General features: G+C 35.0%; 2 protein-coding genes across 4 annotated transcripts in view; both read left to right on the plus strand.

Moving 5' to 3' along the window:
• LOC129807711 (carbonic anhydrase-related protein 10) overlaps positions 1-20238 on the plus strand; it is a 196858-nt gene that overhangs the window by 92521 nt on the left and 84099 nt on the right. The window lies entirely within an intron of this gene.
• Positions 12926-19452, plus strand: LOC129807708 (uncharacterized). The gene is made up of 3 exons (XM_055857157.1): positions 12926-13283; positions 13358-13429; positions 13490-19452. The coding sequence occupies exon 3, from the start codon at positions 13695-13697 to the stop codon at positions 19077-19079; it is 5385 nt and encodes a 1794-aa protein (XP_055713132.1). The 5' UTR covers positions 12926-13283; positions 13358-13429; positions 13490-13694; the 3' UTR covers positions 19080-19452.

The raw sequence follows: 20238 nt of genomic DNA on the forward strand, positions 1-20238 counted from the left end.
TTTCTAAGGTTTCGGCCGCACTTTATTTTTCATTAACTCTTCATAGACAAAATTAATAACTAAAAGCAAATCTACATTTAAAACTAATTGTTAAGATATCTGTTACGATATCTGATACGAAAACTCGGCGGTGACTGAGACAACTACCGCAATTGACGAAATTCAGTGGAGACACACTGATTGAGACTGAAAATCGCTATTTATTTTCGCGGTAATTATTTGAATTCAAATTGCATCTTTTTTTGGGAATGGGTGCATTAATATTGTGGGTGCATTAAATTACCCATTTTCTTCATTTAAAAAAGAAGTAAAGTAATAAATAATTCCTTTATTTCTTGCAAAAGGTTTGTGGTATTTGATGATAAATAATTTCATTTCTGGCTATAATCGTTATAAAAAAATTCTAAAAATATCAAGAGAAAAAATAAAACGCTAATTGATAAGTCAAAATCAGTTTCAATTAAATTTAAATTTATTTGCAGCAAATAGAGTTTGATTCTCGTACAAGAACGTGGTAAAACAGTTAAATGAAGGCCTTGGGGTAGTTAACGGGTAATAGAAAACGATAAAATTCTGCATTATTTTCAAAAAAAAATTTATGACATTTTGCTAATAAATTGACGGTTTTTTTTTAATAAAACACTTTTAGAGTTAACAAAAATGCGGTCTACGATAATTCGTAATGAGATGTGAATTAATTTTTATGGGATAGGAATATTTAATTACTGTTAATTTAATATGCTTGCACTGCACATATACAAATTTAGGTATTAAAGCTTAGAAGCTTACGGGTATTGAGAAAGACAAGGAGAAAAATTATTAAAATTCTATTATAATTTCTTATATCTTTCTTTTTTTAACAACTTTAAAAGACAAATTGTTATTTCTAAAAGATTTTTCCTTTAGAAACTTTTCAATTTGAAAGCAATATTAAGGCTTAATATAGTTATTTATGCATTCTTTTTATAGCTTTTACTAAAACCATATTATTGGGATTAAAAAACTCTCAAGTTAGAAATAATTTTTCTAATTTCATTTGTATTATTTATCGGAAAATCACAATTTTCAATTAATTGCAAATTTGAGTATTAGTGATTGAATTTTATCTATACTTTATTTATAAATTATATTTGCATGAGAAAATTAATACTCCCTCTGTCCCAAAAATGTCGTACATTCTTTCATATAAAATGTATTAGCAAAAGTATGAGTTTTTTCGGGACGGAGGGAGTATTAAAATTAGGCATCGTTCATAAGAAAAGCTTTGTTTTGGTAAATACTCTATCATTATTTATTGTTTAATATAATGCTTCTGAAAGACAACAAGAATATTGTTATAATATTCTAAAAAGAGATATTAAAGAGTTCTACTAATTTTTGTGTTAAGAATGTAAGAGGACTTCAGACAAAATGTACGTAGCTTGCAGAATTTTTAAGTCTTTTTTTAACAAAACTTGTGGATTAAAAACTATTTCTTTATATTTATACATCTTTATAATTCATTATTTTCACTAATTATCTTGATTAGTGAACACGAGACCTCAAGTCTTTAAATGTTTATATCTTCTAAAGAGGAAAATGAACAAGTTAATACATCAAAATATTATTTTATATCTCTTTTTTTTAATTTAATTTAATCTTCTCTTTCAAAGAAATGAGAATGTTCTTGCTTCCTCTTTGAATTCGAGCAATAAAATTTAAGGGTGGCACATTTTTAAATAGGCAACCATACATCCATAAAAAAATTAACCTTAGAAAAGAAATTTTAAATTCAAATAACAGCGATTCTAAGCTTTCAAACGTTAGATGCAAAGAAATATTCTAATTTTGAGTGGACTTTTGCATACAAAAAATGCAATTTTAAATATGTGGAATTTGTGCATACATTTCATATAACTTTAATTATTTAGCATTTTTTACATTTACTGAATGTCTTCAACTATATTAAAGACATTTTTGGTCAATTTCAGAGAAATTTTTGCCATCTAGGCATGTCCAAGAGGTGCCTAGATAGTTTTTGGCTATGTAGTCTCCTATCTAGTCAGGGGTTGTCGCGTTTTCAATTCGTTAACCAACTTAATGAATCCCAGAGACTAGATAGGGATACGGCAAGACTGAAAAATGTGTCTCGACTACACTCACACACATTCACCAGCAGTGTACATGTACAGCTATGTAGTCAGACTACATATATGTAGTCTGACTAGATACGGTCAGAATTGGCCCCCTGGTTTAAAAAAAAACTTTCAAAATTTTCTATTTAGAATTTTTGAAAAGAAAGTGGCTAATAAAGTAATCTAATATACAAGACAGTAAATTTAAATATTGAATTTTGAGTGTCCATTTATTAATAAAAGCACAAACCATTTGCCCAAGGAACGTGTTTTGGAATAAAGAAACTTTCCAAGAAACGTGGAAATATTTCTGTGAAAACAGACAATTAACTTAATGTCTTCAATTTCCAATATTTCTATCTTTCTTATTAAGTTACCAGAAATATTTATATTCGGTTTTTATTATTCTCTTTGCACTTAAAGACAATGATTTTGTGTAAAATTTAAAATAAAAGTTTAATGATTAAGGGGAATTAAGTCAAATTTTGGACTGTTTACAATATCGGACACTTCTTTTCTTTCTCAAAATTCCATGAATTTTAATTTTTTCTATGTTTTAACTTCTAAAGCTCGTAAGTAGAGAAAATATTTCATAAGATTGTTTGTAAATATTTGTGAATTCCCAGTGAGGACTTACGAAATGCTCGCAAATTGAATAACCCAGAAAAAGTTCGTAAAAGTTTGTACTTCTTTCACAAATATTCTATGTAACTTGATCACTTGGCCATAATTTTTTGTTCTTTCACAAATATTTGTTCGTAAATGTTCGTAAACATAGAGAAATATTCGTAAAATTTTGTCAAATGTTTCTAAAGTTTTCTTAGATAAGCAAAAAAAGAAATGTTTGTAAAATAATGTACAAACTTTTACGAACTTTTTCGTGAGTTATAGGTTTTATGTTCTTTTCGTAAGTCTCCAGTGGAGATTCATAAACATTTATTCAAAATATTGTTTTCTGTGCACAATTTCAAGGATACAAACAGTCTCGCTTCTTTAGAAAAACTCTTGGAAAACTTCCAAAAGGCAAGAGAATTTGATAAACTTGATGTCCGACTTTGCATGCAAAATTATACTTTAATTAATTTCAATTTTGATTATTTTTAAAATAATTTTAAGGATAACATGGGAAACCTTTTTCTAAAGTTCCAGGAAATAATCTTGAAAATAAATAAAGTGGAAATTCAGTTAAGATTTCGAAGCTTTTATGCAACATGTCCGAAATTTGGAGCATTTTTTTTTACCAATTATGGTAAACTAAAATCTCACACATCGTAAAATGAATGACGAGCGATTAGGAATTTTGGAACTTAAGAAAATTACAAGAACATTTGGAACCCGATGGAAAGCTTTTGAGATACCTACCTTTCAAATCAATTCGAGTACATTTGAAAACATAATGGAGAGAAATAAATAAATATGTACAATACGAAATTGTCAAATGGTATCTACACATTATTGTGAGAAATTTTTATCGAAAAACAGTACTTTGATGGATTTTCATTAAAAATTCTTCTAGAGACCACAAGATTGTCACCAATGCTCTAATAAGAATTCATATTTCAAATATCCTCTCAAAGGATTCATAAATTTCTGGACGAACCTGAAAATTGTGCAAGGTGTTTGAAATGTTGTAAAACACGCGCATAGGGAATATATGATGAATTGGTGTAACAATCACTGAGAATAATGAAGAAAATCGAACATGAATTGCTAATTACGTTATCTCTCACTTTCTCCCATTTCACTATGAAACGCCACAAGAGGCGGAAAAGGCTTCTCGGAATTTTGGGCTACAGCTTGCAGCATTTCCTCTGCAGCAATCATTGCTATGACTGAATTTCTGAACAACCATCAAGTGATTGGGAACAATTCATGCTGCTGTCTGATGAAATTTAATCGGCATCAAAAGAGAGAGCTTTAAAATTGTCCTGGATTAATTTCGGCATGTTGAGTGCTAATGAGGTCAATTGAGTGCATAGGATACTGCAAATTACAGCCAAAAATCAATTATACCTCTCTCTTTTTTTTAATTGCCAGTCAGAAATTTAATTTTACAAATCTCTTTGATGAATTTATGACCTTACAAGGAAAAAAAAATGAATTAAAAAGGAATTAGCAAAAGCAATTAATGCAGAAAGAGTTGCAGACTCAATCACAAGGATTCAATCGGCACGGGTGTTTCTTATCGTGCTGGTGAAAAGCCACAATTTTCCCTCTTCATTCGCTTCTGCAAAGCTCTCGCACCCAATTTCCACTTTGCCGCCTCGAGTGGAATTGCGCCGTTGTTGTCTGTCTGCCCCGAGTGAGTCGCACTTTGGTTGTCAGACAACCGCCAATCTTCACCCAACCACCCACTTTGGAAGGGGGTTGGGAGCAGGTAGAGACAATGAGTCACTCTATGTTACTTTGGCAAGGCGGATTGGGTGGTTAAAGTGCCCGGAGAGCTCACTTGAGCAGGATTTGCAACACTTTTCGGTTGTCAAATTGATCATTTTGAGAGCTTTTCATCAGGCGCCTCCACTGCAGATAAACTTTTTTTTTGCTATCTTAAAAGAATTTTGTGCAACAAACAAAATATATGTGTATAAGGTAAGGTGCCCTTAAGTCGAACGGTTCCTCAGTTCGACCGGTAGAGTTATTTATTCAATTTATTTATATTTGCACTAATACTTGGCGTATGAGCTAACATTGATAGGTCAATTATTCCATAAACAAATACGAATCAGTGACAATTTTATAGAAATTCACCATCAAACATTCAAATATTGACCACCGGTCGGAGTCGAGGAACTGGTCGACTCGAGGGCACTTTACCTTATGTGCTCAATAAAACGTAATTGAATGTAATTTGAAAAGAGACATTATCACATCGAACAGACTGGGCTTTTTTACATGGTCATTGCTTTTTTACTCCTTCATTATTTTTTTACACGTGGAAAAAATATTGAAAAAATTGCGGCATCAAACCAATTTTTGCATCAATTTGATCTTTTTCCGTTCTCTGAGACAATATTCTTTAAAAAGAAAATGATGTATTAGTAAAATTAGCCAAATTTAAATACCTTGAACAAAAAGCAAAAAGCAATTGCCCGGTCAATTGCTCTTTTCTTGACTGTAGTCCGTTAACATTCTCTATTTGAATTCATTGTTCGAAATTTCATCGACCACCATCGAAATCAGCTGATGCCAGGAAAAATCAAAACAAAGGATATTTTACTCATAAAACTCTTGTGAAAACTTTTGAAATACATTTAAAATGAGTCTGTCTAGGCTTAGTAAAATTAAAGTTCAGTATAAAATACATGTGAATAATGTGAACTGCATTGTTTTGAACAACTGAAAATATTTCCCGCCTTGGACATTTTACTTACACTGGATGGCGCTGTTCTCAGTGAGTTATCTCATCGAAAACAATGAAGGTGTCATATTCACTTCTCCATTACTTCTTTGAAAATCGATTAAAAGAGCAATGGCACAGTCTGTTCGATGCTTATAATGAACTACCTCATTGTAATGAAGAGGCAAAAATTATATAAAGACGGTTTATTAAACTGATTTATATGACCTTCAAATGACATTGGATAACATTTTTTTCTTCCTTTATATCAAAAGAACAAAATGAATTTTAATAAATTGTAGAATAATCCAAATTTAGAATTGTTCATCAGTTAACTTCAGGCTGTAATCGGCGCTTAGAAAGAAAATGTACGAAAAATAAATTAAAAATCTATTAATATTAGATGAGCACATATATTCTGTCAGTAGAAGAGGTCGAAAGTTTGGAGTGCTGTATTTCAGCTCCTGATGAACATAATTGAATGGGTGAACTATTGTTGGAAACCTTGGCTCATTAGCTTTCAGAATCTGATATATGTAATATGCTATGGGCAAACCATGGTCATCCAGAACCATTTATGTCCAAGAAGACACTTTATGCAACGTAATTTTTGGCCATCCACTACTGGGACCAGGAATGACCCACGATTCTCGCACATGGATTGTTTGTTAGTGAAACTCAAAGGGTATAATTTGTGGAAGAAACTTTTTTTTGAACATCTTACTTTTTTTTATTCATCGACTTTTGCAAAAATTTTAAAATGTTACACGAACAGAAAAAATGACAATTTTCTGGACAAATTGTAGAAGATATAAACTTGGAATGTTCTGAGTACCCCCCCATAAGTTTATCGAAGGAATCCAAATGTCACTTTAATTTCATCCCAACGTCTATCCTTCCCTTCCAGAAATCACTCTTTTAGGAATATCTCAAGAACCAGACCATCGATGCATTTCATTTTTGGATATGTTTTAGAGAGTGTTCTAGCGGACCAGATTCTGAAAGCTAATGAGCCAAGCTTTCCAACAATAGTTCACCCATTCAATTATGTCCATTAGGAGCTGAGATATAGCACTCCAAACTTTCGACCTCTTCTACTGGCAGAATATATGTGCTCATCTAATAAATTACTTTTAATACAAAACGCTTATATTATTAATAAATTAATATATCTTATTTTATCAATATTTTGGCACTTTTCTATTGCAAAATTAAAATATTTTATTAATCTTTTATATGAACGCCTAAGGATCTTTGGGAATTAGGTGAGATTCTTAACATTCTCATTTACTTATAAAAATTGTGAAAAAAAGTATAAACTTTTACGAACTATACATAAGGGGTAAGAGGCTTCACAAATATTTTGTAAGTCACCAGTGGAAATTTACAAATATTTAGAGGGAGGTGGGGTTACTTTGAGCTGTGGGGCTACATTGTTATACGATTTTTCGCATATTTTTAGTGGATACTGGGTTTTAGCATGATGTAATTTGGATAGACAAAATAATTGTGCATCTAAATAAAATAATTGTAAGGACCAGTTTTATTTAGAAATATGCGAAAAAGTCGTATAACAATATAGCCCCACAGCTCAATGTAGCCCCACCTCCCCCTACAGGCAATTTTATTAAATTTTTTTTCTGAGTAGAGACTAATTTAAAGTTTTAAATTACACTCTTCATGGCTTTAAATTAATATTTAATAAAATAATTTTATTATGAAAGTTATATAAAGGCGTCTAGGGCAAAATTTGTCAAAACGAAAATTTCAATATTTACTATTTTTTAAAATAAAAGAGACTGATGCTTGAAATTTTTATTATATATAGCCTTCATGAACCTTCTTAAACCTCTAAATTTTCAAGTGATTCGAGGAAGAATTATGTAAAATAAAAACTAATGAAATTTTGAGCTCTATTTTTGGAATATTTGGCTTACAGAAAATATCAATACTGATTAGCTCAATTTGAGCACATTTCTCGTTAAGATAGAGAAAAAATATCTTTGACAAAGTTGTAGAGGAGTAAATTTCCTATAAAAATATGTCTATTTGATATTTTTAACGTTTGCGAGGAGGGGGGGTGACATTAGCTCTGAAAAATGCGACCGGTTTTGGTGTAATTTTTTCCCTGTTTTCGTACACATTTCACGAGATATCTCCAAAACTACGTAGGTTGCCAATTTGGGGTTTTTGGTTGCCTATTCTATATTAAATTGGCTTTTATTTTGTATTTGTATTATTTGATGATTCATTCTACAATGACAGAAAACAGCTAATAAACTCAAAAGTTTTTTCGGCTCGCTATGGGAAACATAGGAAATGTCATGCCCCTGTTTGCGAGAATAAAACGTCACAAATTATCCGAAGTTTGACAAAATTTGCCCCAGCAATTTTGAGAATCTCCACAAAATCGACTTTTAGAAAATGATTCCAAAATCACATTTCTTTCGAGATAGAGGAAAATAGTCTTCTGCATTGTTGTAGAGCAGTAAATTTCCTATAAGAATAGGGGAGACTGGGGCAAAAAGTCACAAAACGAATATTTTATTTTTTTACAAGCTACCCGAGCACCTCCAAAATTTCGAATTTGCACAGTTTTATAGGAAATTTACCGCTCTACAACTCTGTGAAAGTCATTTTCTTCTATTTTGTAAGGAAATATATATATCGAGCCGTTTTTTAAAAGGTAATTTTGTGATCATTCTCAAAAAATGCTGGGGCAAATAGTATCAGGCATAAGATACTATCACATTTTGATTCGTTTTATTACAGGATTCCGTAAATTTAATACCTATAGGAAATTTATTCTTCTACACCTTTGTAAAATACCGTTTTCTCAATCTGAGCGAAAAAGCGCATTTTAAGCTATTTTACAAAAAAAACACACAAAAGACTGCAAATCGTTTGACCAATGCAAACAACAAGCGGCGACACATGGCATTGACGTTTCTTTTCAACGTGGGACATCAGAAATTGTTTCGGTTTTTGTTACTTTTTGCTCCATAGCTTTTGTTACTTTTTACCCCAAGAGGTCGTTTTTAATAAAAGGACTGCTGGAGAAAAGAATCTTTGTAAAATTCTAAAATAGAAAGCGGATTCGCATTCAAAGAATATCCGGATAATTTGGTAAATATTCACCAGTGCAGCAAATTTAATACAAGTAGCTAATAAATGATATCTTCTGCACGGAAAATATTTAAAAAATAGGGCTAAAACTTTCGATTTTTTTTATTTCCTGACTTACTTGTTCAAATTCTAACAAACTTACGACATTGAAGAAGACCTATGGAGGCTATCTATGGAAAAAATTTTAAGTCGCTATCTTATTTATCTTCGAAGATATTGAATTTTAAAATTTTCGAATTGTGACTTTTTGGCCCAGTCTCCCCTAATGATTGTATGACATTCCTATCAATTTTTCGCAGAACCGTCATCGGCCTAAGCCGTAAGCGCATAAGGCTTTGGGTTTTATATGCAACATATCCGAAATATGGCAGAGTTCTCCTACAATGCCTTAGAATTAATCGTAGGGTAGAGTCAGCCCTTTTAGCTATGTAAGCACTTTTGGACACCTAAAGTAAAATCACATTGTAAGGCAATTATGAGTTTATTTAGAACAGGAAAATTATTTACTGACCTCTAATCTAACGAGTCAGAAAACCATATTTAATTTTGTATCGACTTGATTAATTCTAAGTCATTGAAAGAAATTTTCGACAAGGTAAACAATCACTAGAAAAAACTTGGTATTCTTACGGCGTTATCACACTTGCACATTAAAATTTTAATGTTATTCACATTAATTGTCGCTTGTGAGCGTCCAGATATGTTATTTGTGTCTTTGAGTCACTCAATATTTGGGGTTTTTCTATTTATTGATAAAGAAGTGGACTTGGCCCGCAAAAATAAGTTTAAATTTACCTAAAGCATAAATATTTTTCATATTATAAAATTAAAGAGAAAAACGCATTAATTTTTCGCATTAATGCTATAAATCAATTTATATCAAATTTTGCGGGCTAAATCTACCTTTTTATCAAAAAATAGGTCACATTTTGAATACAAAATGATTCAAACACACAAATTACACATTTGGACTCTCACCAGCGACAACTAATGTGAATCATATTAAAATTTTAATGTGCAAGTGTGATAACACAGTTAAGAAACTTGTTAATGACAAATTGTTTTGCATTATTTCATATTTTTGATGAAAATATTTGATGCTATTCAATGAAAGTCCATTTCTTAAGTAACTAAATTTTATTGTGATATCATTCTTAATAAGATTTTCAAACAAATTAAATGAAAATCGGATGTGGCTAAAAGAGCTTACTTTTTTCGGCTGTGTAAGTACTTTTGGACATTCATTTTCCCATGCATTTTACACGTGGCGCAGCTCACGGATTTCAGTAAAACCAATCGTGACTATTGACTGATTTTTACATCAAATATAAAATGTGCAAAAAGTCGTTTTAAATACTCTAATAATCACATAAAATTGGTGTTATATAAGAATAGGACTTGTGCTGTGTATTTGTGAAAGTTTTCGAGAGCTATTTATTCTGTTATTTTATTAAAATTCTATTAGAAACAAGTGGCCAAAATTGCTTACACACAATGGCTAAAAGTGGTTATAAAGTGGCCAAAAGTCCTGAAACATGGATAGTTGCATAAAATAATTTCTTCACTAGAATATCCAAAAAAATTGGGAATTTTCCTGGGTTATTAGGAAGAAACGGCTTTAAAGTATCTTTGTACAAAATTTTATTTTATTTAAATAAAGATTACAAAAATTACAAGCACATGAAACCTTAAAGTGGCCAAAAGTACTTACTCCACCCTATCGTATGTTACAATTCATCATGTTGTCATATATCCCGTGTTGGAAAAATCTACTGATAGTAGATCGCCCAGAATTATTAGGTGAAATTCTTAATAATCTCACCTACTATTTCAACTACTCTCATTTGTGAAATCATTCAGATTATTGTTTGAAAGAATTCCGGCTATCAGTAACTCCTATCTTATTTTATGAATAATTTCTTAGTTTTATTTAGCAATTAATCCTGAACTTTTGAGACCCTTCTGGTCACTCCCTGAGTTTCCCTACACACGGAACAGCGCATCCCGGGCATGAAAGCTTCACATAAGAAACTCCATCGACCCCCAAAACTTTTCCCTCTCAAAAGCAAAACTGTGCAAAACATTTAAGGTCTGTTCATTGCAGCATACACACTGTCTGAGAAAGTGTCGACATTTGGCTTTATAGCATTTTGCATACATTTCAACCCCAATTCAGGTGGTCGTTGGGGTTTGGGGCTCATCGTCAGTGTGAGCCCTCAATGAATACAATGCCTTGGCAGGGGGGATGGGTGGGGTGCGCGGTTGGAGAAAAAGACACGACACCGGGTGGCAATACATGAATTTTAATCAAGATTTTAACTGTAGGCTTTTCTCTCAAATTATTTACTCACTCTCGTGCTCGAACAACAAGTCTATTGCTCCTGGAGAAAAACAAGGTGCCAAGGCTTGGAGCTTTTCTTGGGAAAAAGTTTATTGGACTGAATTAATACAAGTCACTCTGGCTGAATATTTTTTTCCCATGGAAATTTCATGAGGTTCCTCCACCGTAGAACTTGGGTGCTTCTCGCAATGTTTTTCCTTTGGACTTTTCCGGAACGATGGGCGGGAAAAACAACCACGTCAACAGACAGTGGAAAATTGTAAAGTTGAAATGAAGGTGACAACATCCCCCTGAGAGTGATAATGATGGTGGGGCAGAATGTGGTGAAACTTTTATCCATTTAAATGTAACAAGAAGCTTTTTCGAGGTGGGAGGAAAGAAAACTTGATAAGTGGCTCCAGCTAGAAAATGTCACGCTGAGGTTTTTCCTTCTGTGGGGGCAGTTTTTCAGTATTTTGAATGGGTGGGTAGGTGATATCGCTTAAGAGACACAATAATGAATTTTTAATTAATTTTACCTCAACTGTCTCAGTCTCCTTAAGGTATTTCGCCACATATTATAACACTGAACACTGACTATTTCCTGAGGCATTATCTTTTGAGGCATTTCCTCTTGCATATTGTTATATATAGTGGAAAGTTTTGCAAACTTTGAGGCATCTTTTAATTATGGCACAACAAATTTTCAACTTCTGTTTACGGATGGGAAGTTGATTTGACATTATTATGAAATTTACTCAGTGAAAACTTTTATTAGTTCCGCCTCTTACATATTTTCTTGATTTGTGTTTGGGAAGACGTATGACCTCTCAACAACTCAATTCTACTTATTTTGTTGAGATAATTAAAACTCTAACTTGAGCTAGGAAAATAATTAAAATGCTTTGATCATTCATAAAAGAGACTTGTTGAATTAAATAAACAGACTAGATTAAATGTTTTGTCGTTTGCATTAAAATTGCATTAAAATCAGACGAAAACTTTATGTTGTATTGAAAGAATTTTTTCAGAGATTTATTCTGGAGGCTGGTTGACAAGAATAAGACAGCGGTGGACGGAATAATAAATTTGACAAATACTGTAGAGATATGATTGAGAGTAATTTTTATTAGAACACATCGTTTAGTTAAAAAAAAATCATACCCCATTTAAGAAAACTTTATAAACTATTATACACAGAAATACTTAATTTTAATGTTTATAAATTGATATTGATATTGTTTTAATTATTATTTTAAATTATTTATTAATCTTTTTGGATCTGATTATAAGCTTGAGGAAGGGTCAAGTATTTCGTCGCCGAAAGCTTCATTTAACCGGTTTATTTTTTATTAATTCATTGCCATTATTTTTCGTTTATACTCTGAATTAATGCGATATTAAATTGTTGGTTGCAATATGCAGATACAGTGCTGTCTCTGTATATGCACACTCTCTATATGCACAGCTTTTGTGTCGGTTGCATTCAAAATCAATTTGTTTACATTTTGACAAAGTTAATAAAGAAAATTATTTTCTTGTTAACTAATTTTTCTTGTTTTTAATTTTCTTAATTTTATTTTTTCTGTCTCATATTATATTTAAAATAACACGGGAAATTCTAGAACAATAAAAAATGATAATTTATTAAAACAAAGAAAAAACCGTTGGGAATTTCAAAAAAATTGTGCATATTCAGAGAGAGAACTGTCAAAAATAGTACCCAAACTGTGCAAGAGAGACAGCACTGTATAACGATTGATATAACTGTCGAATTCATAAGTTTTTCAATATCAAATGTTCAAAGGGCTCTAGAGAGTTTATTTCTAATACGAATTTGGAAAGCTTGGATTCATTGGAAAGGTCTTGGAATATCAGACGAGTACCGTAGATGAATGACTTCGACGTTCGTGAGTTATTTGCTTTTCTAATCGTCCGTAAGCTTTTTTTTAATTCTATCATTTAAGAATAGGTTTCATCGATCCGACATGGTAGATCGGATAGACGAAGACCCTCCTTAAGTGCTAGTGTTAAGAATTTGAATATATAAATTTAAATTGAGCGTAATTTTAAGTTGACTCTTATATTATTACAAGTTCTCTTATTTCCTATCACATTTCCCTCCTCTTCAAATAATTATGGTCTCTTAAAGTAAGAGTGGAAGAGAGAGAGAGAGTTACCGTTTTTTTTTCACACAGTCTTTGTCAAGATTTTGGAAGAACGTGATGCAACAAGAAAATTTAAATAAAAGTGAAATTTAAAAAAGTCAGATTGTGTTTTCCTGCAAGGATTTGATCGAGGAAGTGAAGCTGAGCCCAAGGAGCTTTCTGCATGAGAAAAGTTTGATCCTTTTCGCCTGGATCAGTAAGAACTTGTCTCATTTCAGGTGAGAGAATACCTCCGGGAAACTCCAATCGTTTAGAAGGGGAGTTAAATTGGTGAATTACGTCTGTTTTTTAGGTGAGAGATCTTGGAAGGTGGCCAGAGGGCATCCATAGAACAAGTAACCAGCGAGATTAATCTATTTTTTAGGTAAATTCCCTAACACTTGATCCTTTTCGCCTGGATCAGTAAGAACTTGTCTCATTTCAGGTGAGAGAATACCTCCGGGAAACTCCAATCGTTTAGAAGGGGAGTTAAATTGGTGAATTACGTCTGTTTTTTAGGTGAGAGATCTTGGAAGGTGGCCAGAGGGCATCCATAGAACAAGTAACCAGCGAGATTAATCTATTTTTTAGGTAAATTCCCTAACACTTGGTCCTGCCGCGCCTACGGAGATCTAGTTTGAGTCTTCAGGATGCCCGACAAAGAGCTCAGCCGTCGTGCCTACAAAGGGCAGCTGACTAGCTTGAAAAAGATCCTCGAGAAATATCAGAATGAGCCAGCCCTCCTGGAAAAGGAAAACGCGGAGGCTCAGCTTGTTGCTCATCGGGATATGATTGGGAGAATTGAGAAAAAATTCCAAGCAGTCCAGATGGAGATTATTACAGCTGCAAAAGCTCCCGAAGAGAGAGAAAAGGAGAATGAGGAGATGCTGACCTTTCTGGACGATTGCATGAACACCGAGATGGCTTTTTGTGAATTATTGGCTTCAATTCCAGCCTCAAAAGGCGCTGCATCTGAAGAAACAATTGGACTCGCAACCCTCGAAAACCCTGATGACAAATCAGGAGGTGGAGCCCTGGGAAAGCTGATTCATTTGATGTCTCAGCAATTAAAAGAGCAGCGACAACAAAGGTTAAGTGAAGAATCAAAATTCAAGGATCTCATGGATGTGCAACGTGAAGAAATCTCTAAAATACTCAATGCATCTCGAATTGATCTCAATGAGTCTCTTAACCCTCTCAATGAATCCGATTTGCTTTTCACACCCACCACAAAACTTGAGCCAATCAAACTTCCTACATTCGGGGGTTCATATTGTGAGTGGCCCACTTTTAAAAACCTTTTCATCTCAAGTGTTGACAAAAATCCAAATCTGACCAAGGCCATTAAAATGCAATATCTGAGGACGAATACAACGGGACAGGCATTTGCATTATTTGAAAGTCTTCCCATTTCAGCCGAAAATTATGATATTGCATGGGGTCGTTTGACAAAGAGATATGATAACAAGATGTTAATTGTGAAGTCACATATGGAGAGATTTTTAGATCAACAGACGATCACCAAACCGAGTGCTGCAGCATTGAGGAAGCTCCAATCATCCACCACTCAATCATTGGAAGCGATAGATGCATTGCAAGTCACGGGTAGGGATCCCTGGCTCATCCATTGGACGCTAAACCATCTTGATCATCAAACAAGGACACTGTGGAGCGAGAAGAAACCCGACACTGTACCAACATGGAAGGATTTTGATGAGTTCCTGGATAACAGATGTCGGAAACTGGAGGAATGTCCCCCACCGCAAAACACAAGTAAGTCCAAGCAAGTCTCTTCACACGTCACCGAAAAAGCTGAAAAGCAAAAGCGCGAGAATTGCAAACATTGTAATCTTAGCCCTCATAAATTATACAAATGTAGAAAATTTTTGGGTCTTCAACCAAAGAAAAGATTAGAAATTATTAAGAATTTAAAGCTCTGCCAAAACTGTTTAATCGATTCACATGATATCAATAATTGTACTTATCAATCATGCAAGTTTTGTAATGAAAAGCATAATCACTTGATTCATGATGCTTATGCAAATCCCACAAGTCCACCTACAGTGCCACCTCAAGACATCCCTTCCAATGGTGGAACTGCTTTAAATTGCTCGGGTAGATCTCGAGGGGTACGGTCTAATGTGTTATTTGCAACTGCCAGAGTTAAACTTTTGGGTAATAACAACACTCAGGAATATTGTCGAGCCATTTTGGACCCTGCATCTCAGGTCAATATAATTTCCTCATTCATGTCTCGAAAATTGCAACTCACTCCTTCCCATACAAATTTCATTGTTGATGGTGTTGGTTCGATTTCGCAATCCACTCAGCAAGAAACACAGGTTCATTTGCAAGTGAAAACAAGCTCAGGTCTTCAGATGCATTCACTGGACTGCCTTGTGATGATGAAGGTTGTTGGGGAGCAACCTAATTGGGAAATTGATGTAGGCAAAATCCAGATTCCCTCACATTTCGAACTGGCGGATCCTACATGGTTTAGGCGTCAAAAGATTGATTTGTTGATTGGGGGGAGCCATGCATGGCAATTTCTGGGAGTTGACAGACATATCCTTGGGGAGGGGCTCCCAATGTTACAACACAGCATCTTCGGATGGCTGGTTGTTGGCCCTTGTTATTCCACTGAGGATACAGTCGTGGCTTCATGTAACCTCACAACCTTGGCCAGCATAGACCGCACTATTAAGAAGTTCTGGGAAGTGGAAGAAGTGCCCAAGGAATTTGCTATCCAGTCCGAACATGAAGAAGTAGAGACCCTTTTCAGCTCCACAACTTCTCAGGGTGTTGATGGGAGATATATGGTCATGCTTCCGTTGAAGGACCAGGTGAAAGAATTGGACAACAATAGAGGTCTTGCCGTTCGTCAACTTAATTACCTAGACAGGAAATTGGGAAAAAATCCATCGTTAAGGACGGAATATGATGCCATTTTCAGAGAGTATTTGGAACTCAACATAATTGAGAAGGTTCCCATTTCGGAAATGAAGAATCCATCATATTATTTTCCCCACCATTGTGTAATCAAGAAAGACTCGGCCACAACCAAAATAAGAATCGTGTTTAACGCCAGTTCACGTTCAAAAACCGGTATGAGCCTCAACGACTGCATCATGACTTGCCCTGTTGTCCAGCCAACTTTGGTTTCCATCCTATGGCGATTCCGTCTGCATGAAGTTGCTTTGACTTGTGACATTGTGAAAATGTACCTCCAAGTCCTCATGCACCCATCCCATAGAGACTTCCACAGATTTGTCTGGTTTGAAAGTGGTCAAGTCATAGATTATCGATTTAGAACGGTCTGTTTTGGGGTATCGGCTTCCCCGTACCTAGCAACAAGAGTATTGAATCAGATAGCTGATGACAATGTTGGTGAATTCCCGCAGGCTGCATCAATGTTGAAGTGGAATTTCTACGTTGACGACTGCCTCTTCTCTGCCCCAACTGTGGATGAAGTTATCTCAGCAAAAAAGCAATTAGAGGATCTTCTCAGTGGAGCAGGAATGCAGCTCTCAAAATTCAGGACCAACAACATTGATGTTCTTCAAGCCAATAAGAATTCCACACCAGAAACTGAAGCTCTTGTGTTGGATGATGAAGCCAAAACTTTGGGAATTTTGTGGAATCCCAGGACTGATGCTTTTCACTTCAGAGTAACCAGTCCACTCTGCAGAGAAAACCCCACAAAGAGGTACATTCTATCAACCATTGCACGAATTTTCGATCCATGTGGACTCATAGGGCCTATAGTGACTACGGCAAAAATCATCCTACAGGATACTTGGGCAACATTGGTTGGATGGGACGATCCAATTTCAAAGGAATTAGTTGTTCGATGGCAAGCCTTCGTTGATGATTTGGCGGATGTTGAACTGATACAAATACCAAGATGGGCATCTACAATTCGCAACACAAGTCACCGTGAGTTACATGCATTTTGCGATGCTTCCAAGTCTGCTTATGGTTGTTCAATCTATTTAGTGTGCGAGGATGATATATGCTGCCGATCTTCATTTTTGATAGTTTCAAAATCCCGATTGATGCCAATCACTACGAAGGAAGAAAACCCAGTAACTCTGACCATCCCAAAGGCAGAATTAAGTGGAGCTGAACTGGCCACTCAATTGATGTCATCAGTTTCCCAGGCTTTGTCGATCGAGCACTGCTTCTACTGGACGGATGCAACAGTTGTATTATGCCAAATCTACTCACCCAATCGTACGAAAGATTTGTTTGTAAGAAGACGAGTGTCAAAAATCTTGAGTCTGTCAAACGCGATTCAGTGGAGACATGTGTCTACCCTCCAAAACCCAGCGGATGTTCTGTCTCGAGGTACAAAAATAAAGGCTCTAAGTACAAACAATCTATGGTGGTATGGGCCCGATTGGTTGGTTCAGCAAAAAGACAACTGGCCTTCAGAATTTAATCCATCTACAGCAAGTGGAGGACGATGTGAAACTTTAAAAGCCCTCGCTTGCACAACAGACGCGGAGCAGGACAGAACAATTCATGGTATGCTCATGCACTATCACAGTTCATTCTTGAGAATTATCCGGGTGTTGTGCTGGATTAACAGAGCTGCGACAATTTTCAAGACCTTAATCACCCGAAGGACTCGTAGTACCGCAATTTCCTTTTCTGAGTCTTTGCAAGTTGAGGAATTGCAGCGAGCTGAAACTCTTATGTTGAGGTGGGAACAGGAGAAAAATTTGTCGCAAATCATTACAGCTGTAAGAGCCAATCGTTATAACAGTCTGCCAAATCCCATGCGAAAGCTTAATCCCTTTTTGGATTCAGGAGGCTTTTTGCGAGTCGGAGGTCGTTTACACCACTCATCAGAGAACTTCGATTTACGCCATCCGATCATAATCCCAAAAGGAAAACTTGCAGAACTACTCGGTTCACGTGAGCATCACAGACTTCTTCATGCTGGACCCCAACTTACCTTAGCCTCATTGAGAAGAAAATACTGGCTTTTGAATGGCAGAAACACCGTCAAGAAGATTATTCACCTGTGTATCACCTGTATTCGGGCAAAACCGCCAAAATCAGATCAATTGATGGGTGATCTCCCCTCTTCTAGAGTCACATCAACACGCCCTTTCCTTCACACTGGAATCGACCTAACTGGTCACATCATGATTAAGAGACTTCCCAGGGGAGCAGCGCAAGAAAAAGCCTATGTGGCAATCTTCGTGTGTATGACAATAAAAGCAGTACATCTCGAACTTTTAACATCGTTGTCCACTAACGCTTTCATAGCAGCATTCAAGAGATTTGTTTCACGAAGAGGTCTCCCTGCGCATGTGTACACTGATAATGGGACCAACTTCGTCGGAAGTGCGAAGGAATTGAAAAGGCTGTTGAAGGAGCACCAAACCCGAAAGGAGTTGTCTGATTTTTCATCAGGCCTTCATGTACAGTGGCATTTTAATCCACCTGGAGCGCCACATCAGGGAGGTCTATGGGAGGCGGCTGTGCGGTCGTTCAAGCACCACTTCTCACGAATTGTGGGTACTGTATCTCTAACATATGAAGAGTTGAATACAGTGGTAATTCAGATCGAAGCTGTGCTCAACAGCCGACCTTTAGTCGCAATCACTGATGACCCAAGAGATCCCACCAGCTTAACTCCAGGAGACTTTCTCACTTGGGGAGCTCTTACGCAGATGCCTGTTGCTCAAGGTGACATTGAAAGGACGGATCGAGTTCAGCGCTGGGAGTTATGCACTAAGTTGCAGTATGATTTTTTCAAACGTTGGAAACGAGACTACCTGCACACTTTGCAACAAAGACATCGTTGGAATAAAGAGTCTCCAAATCTTGTTCCTGGAGATGTTGTGCTTTTGAAGAGTGATGTCGCGCCCAGTTTGGAATGGCCTATTGGTTTGGTAGAAAAGGTTTTCCCTGGTACAGATCAAAGGGTTAGGGTGGCACAGGTGAAGATAAATGGCAGGTCTTTCTTAAGACCCGTTACCAAGTTGGTAAAATTGCCAGTACGGGACAATGAATGCTCATGATCAGTGATTTAGTCTCAATTCAAGTAAAAAAAAAAAAAAGTCAAAAAAAAAACAAAATATTTAAACCTGTATTCTTCGTAAAATCATTAATTTAGTTTTGAATTAAACGTCATCTTAAAATTAGGGGAGAAATGTTAAGAATTTGAATATATAAATTTAAATTGAGCGTAATTTTAAGTTGACTCTTATATTATTACAAGTTCTCTTATTTCCTATCACATTTCCCTCCTCTTCAAATAATTATGGTCTCTTAAAGTAAGAGTGGAAGAGAGAGAGAGAGTTACCGTTTTTTTTTCACACAGTCTTTGTCAAGATTTTGGAAGAACGTGATGCAACAAGAAAATTTAAATAAAAGTGAAATTTAAAAAAGTCAGATTGTGTTTTCCTGCAAGGATTTGATCGAGGAAGTGAAGCTGAGCCCAAGGAGCTTTCTGCATGAGAAAAGTTTGATCCTTTTCGCCTGGATCAGTAAGAACTTGTCTCATTTCAGGTGAGAGAATACCTCCGGGAAACTCCAATCGTTTAGAAGGGGAGTTAAATTGGTGAATTACGTCTGTTTTTTAGGTGAGAGATCTTGGAAGGTGGCCAGAGGGCATCCATAGAACAAGTAACCAGCGAGATTAATCTATTTTTTAGGTAAATTCCCTAACAGCTAGATTTAAAGAAAAGCTTCCGTACAACAGGCATGCAAAGTCATCCTCACAAGTAATTAACCGAATAAATCATTAAATTAATTTTTATCCAAAAATCGATTTTGTTATGTTTGTGACATTTTGACCTATCTCTTATGTGTATATTAAATCTTTTGTGAGAATATTAGAGGGAAAAATAAAACTTGACTAAATGCTAAACTCCTGAACACAATCCTTTTCTTCATATTATCCTGGTAAAAATTTGATCCATTTTTCTTTTAAATTAAAATGTAAATTTTCCCTGGAAAAAAATTGTTCTTAAAATAAGTTATAGCAAAAATATCTTTTCACGTCAAAAAATAAGGAGAATCTAATGAAAGTTAATTAAAACCAATTTTTGATTGCATAATCTAACAACTTTTCAACAAATAAATCAAATCCTGAATATTAAATAATTCAAAACATAAATCACACGCTATATGCTCATTAGCGGAAATTAATGTGAATGGCATTAAAATTTAATGTGC

Source organism: Phlebotomus papatasi, chromosome 3, assembly GCF_024763615.1.
Source record: "Phlebotomus papatasi isolate M1 chromosome 3, Ppap_2.1, whole genome shotgun sequence".
Lineage (NCBI taxonomy): Eukaryota > Metazoa > Arthropoda > Insecta > Diptera > Psychodidae > Phlebotomus > Phlebotomus papatasi.